The sequence below is a fragment of the Propithecus coquereli genome, unplaced genomic scaffold, assembly GCF_000956105.1.
Source record: "Propithecus coquereli isolate 6110/MARCELLA unplaced genomic scaffold, Pcoq_1.0 Scaffold451, whole genome shotgun sequence".
Taxonomy (NCBI): Eukaryota; Metazoa; Chordata; class Mammalia; order Primates; family Indriidae; genus Propithecus; species Propithecus coquereli.
This window is the reverse complement of record NW_012150297.1, coordinates 992998-995483: the sequence shown is the minus strand read 5'-3', so window position 1 is coordinate 995483 and position 2486 is coordinate 992998. Positions and strand designations below refer to the sequence as shown.

Here is a 2486-nt window from a genome sequence, read left to right as displayed (position 1 = left end):
CCTGGACTTTTTCTGTCCTCCTGTGGAGTCACCCGCCCACTGCCCCTGTCCCAGTGGTCTCATTCCGGGCTGCAGTCAAGCCCTAGGAATTTCGCATATTTGAAGCCAAATCTTCCTTCCCCACTTCCTGGAATCATCCAGGGTTCGCGATTTAAAATTTTTTTCCCTTTTCTTTTCCTAACTTCCTGCAAGGTTTTGTTTATGTCTGTGAAGTTTCATCTTGTTAGTCATCGCTTAGGACTGTCAGGGCTCTTTGGAGCCTGATTATGTCATCCTGTGTAGTCACTCTCCTGGTTTTGCATCATTCTAATTTGATAGAAACGTCTGCCTTCCTATAAGTCTCCCTGATAAAAACAGGGCATCGGCTGGGGCTCAGTGCGGAGTCCTGTGGCACAACCACAGAGACCTCTTCTAAGCCGATGTTAATCACTGTTCTTGGGATGTGATATTTGAGTCCTCTGTGGCTTCACTCTAGTAGATGCCTTGCACGTGTCTCCATCTTGTCCACAAGAATGTCAGAGGCTATTTGGGTAAGTGCCCTGGCGAAGTCCAGACGCGGCATCTGCAGCATTCCACGGACCTACCCAGGCTCCTAACCTTGTTAGGAAAGGAAATGAGGGGAGTGGCGTGCACGCAGGTGTTGACCGGTAGAGTGGTTAGTCTGTCGATGACAACCCCTACCCCCTCTCCGCCCACCACTTTCCCCCAAAATGCGCAAAACCAAGGGAGAGGAGAGAAGCATTTCCCTGTTATCCTCAAGAGCCTAGTGAAACATGTACAAGACAATATCTATGAAATTCGAAGCGTTCTTCTGATTGCTCTAAGGTGTATCAATTTGAAGACTAGTGAGTGCTATTTGTGATTTCTTTCCAGCAAAGAGACCTTTAAGAAGATTTTTGTTTCAAGTACTTGGATTCTACCCCTGAGCCATTAGAAATACCTCTGGTTGTGGGTACCAGAGATGCCCTTTCAGAAACAGTCTCACTCTAGAAAATAATGCTTTGGACTCTGAGAGTAGCTGTCTCGAATTGTAGGTGGAATTAACTGTGGTGGCAATGAAACAATCATTGCAGAATGCTTTACATTTCAGAGCTTATTGGGGTAAGGTAGGATGGAGCACCAGTTCCAGATATGTCATCTGGACGTTGTATTGAATTTGATTTCCCTCGTTTTCTTCCAGGATCGAGATTTAGAGAGACTTCGTAGAAAATGGCTAAATGCGTTAACGAAACGTCAGGAGTACCTGGATCAGCAGCTACAAAAGCTTGTCAGTAAACGTGGTAGGAAAAACAATTCAAATATTTCCCTGTCCCCCAAATCAGTGCATAGTTAATTAATCCCCATTCGTAGCCACATAAATTAGAGCTAGGTGAGCACGTCAGAGGTGGGGACGGCAAGAGCACACGAGTGTTACTCCACATTAATCCTGTTGTAATAAAGTCTTGGTGTGGGCTCCCCCGTCCTCCCCACCCCTCAGCAAAGAGAGAGAAGATACAGTGCACAAAACAAACACTGTCCCTCAAAAATAACTTGCAGGAAGGTGTCACTGTTTCTTGTCCAAAGTGCTCGGGTTGTCTGACGCTGGACCAGGTCACTCCTGTGCTGTCCCACTGTGGGTCTTCCGTGAACTGAGGATGGCCCCCCTGCAGGAGCCCACCTGACCCCTCTAGCTTTGAGTTAGTGTTTTGTTGCTAGTGAGCACTCATCAACCAATAACTGAAATACAGGCACATCTAGTCTGTACTCAGGACAAACATATAAATAGCAAGTGAGATTTCTGAGTCTAATTCCTAATGTTCCAGATAAAACAGAGGATGATGCTGACCGCGAAGCACAACTTCTAGAGATGCGGTTGACCCTAACTGAGGAAAGGAATGCGGTGATGGTCCCCTCTGCTGGCAGTGGGATTCCAGGGGCCCCAGCAGAATGGTATGAACCCTACAGGGTGACTTCTGGAGTTCTCAACGCTCCCTAAGCCACCTGCTTTCAGTTTGAATTTTGCGTGTGCTGCAATTAATGGAAGATTTGTAATGGCTTATGGGGAAAAAGTTGTTTGAACAAAAGAAACTGTTAAATTACTTTCACAAGTAGAATAACTATGGCCTAAAACTGTTTTATTAAATATTATTGTTATTGGCCAAAGTCATTAAGATTTCTGAGAACCTAAATCAATATTTAGTACCGCTGCACTTAGCATTGAAAAAATAGTTAATATGTTAATTACTTGGGTCATCCCTTTAAAAGACTGTTCGGTCATAAGAAAATTGCATCTCCACGCGTTTTTGGTTTTGGTGCTGGCTTAAACTGTACTGTCAGCAAATGTCCTGTGCCACTTTATAGAAATTAAAAATAGTAAATTAAGCCATAGGGAGCCCTTAAGTATATCATTTTATAAGAAAGTAGGTTTAAACAAGGGAACTTCACTGTAAACAGGTGTGTCTTGTAAGACTGAGTTCTGGCATCAGAACATATGACGCAGCAGCTAC

General features: G+C 44.4%; 1 protein-coding gene across 1 annotated transcript in view; it reads left to right on the top strand.

The window, feature by feature from the left end:
• KIF13B (kinesin family member 13B) overlaps positions 1-2486 on the top strand; it is a 172319-nt gene that overhangs the window by 124513 nt on the left and 45320 nt on the right. The window contains exons 23-25 of the mRNA XM_012654927.1: positions 842-845; positions 1181-1280; positions 1803-1929. Coding sequence (XP_012510381.1) covers positions 842-845; positions 1181-1280; positions 1803-1929 — 231 coding nt within the window. The remainder of the gene's footprint in view (positions 1-841; positions 846-1180; positions 1281-1802; positions 1930-2486) is intronic.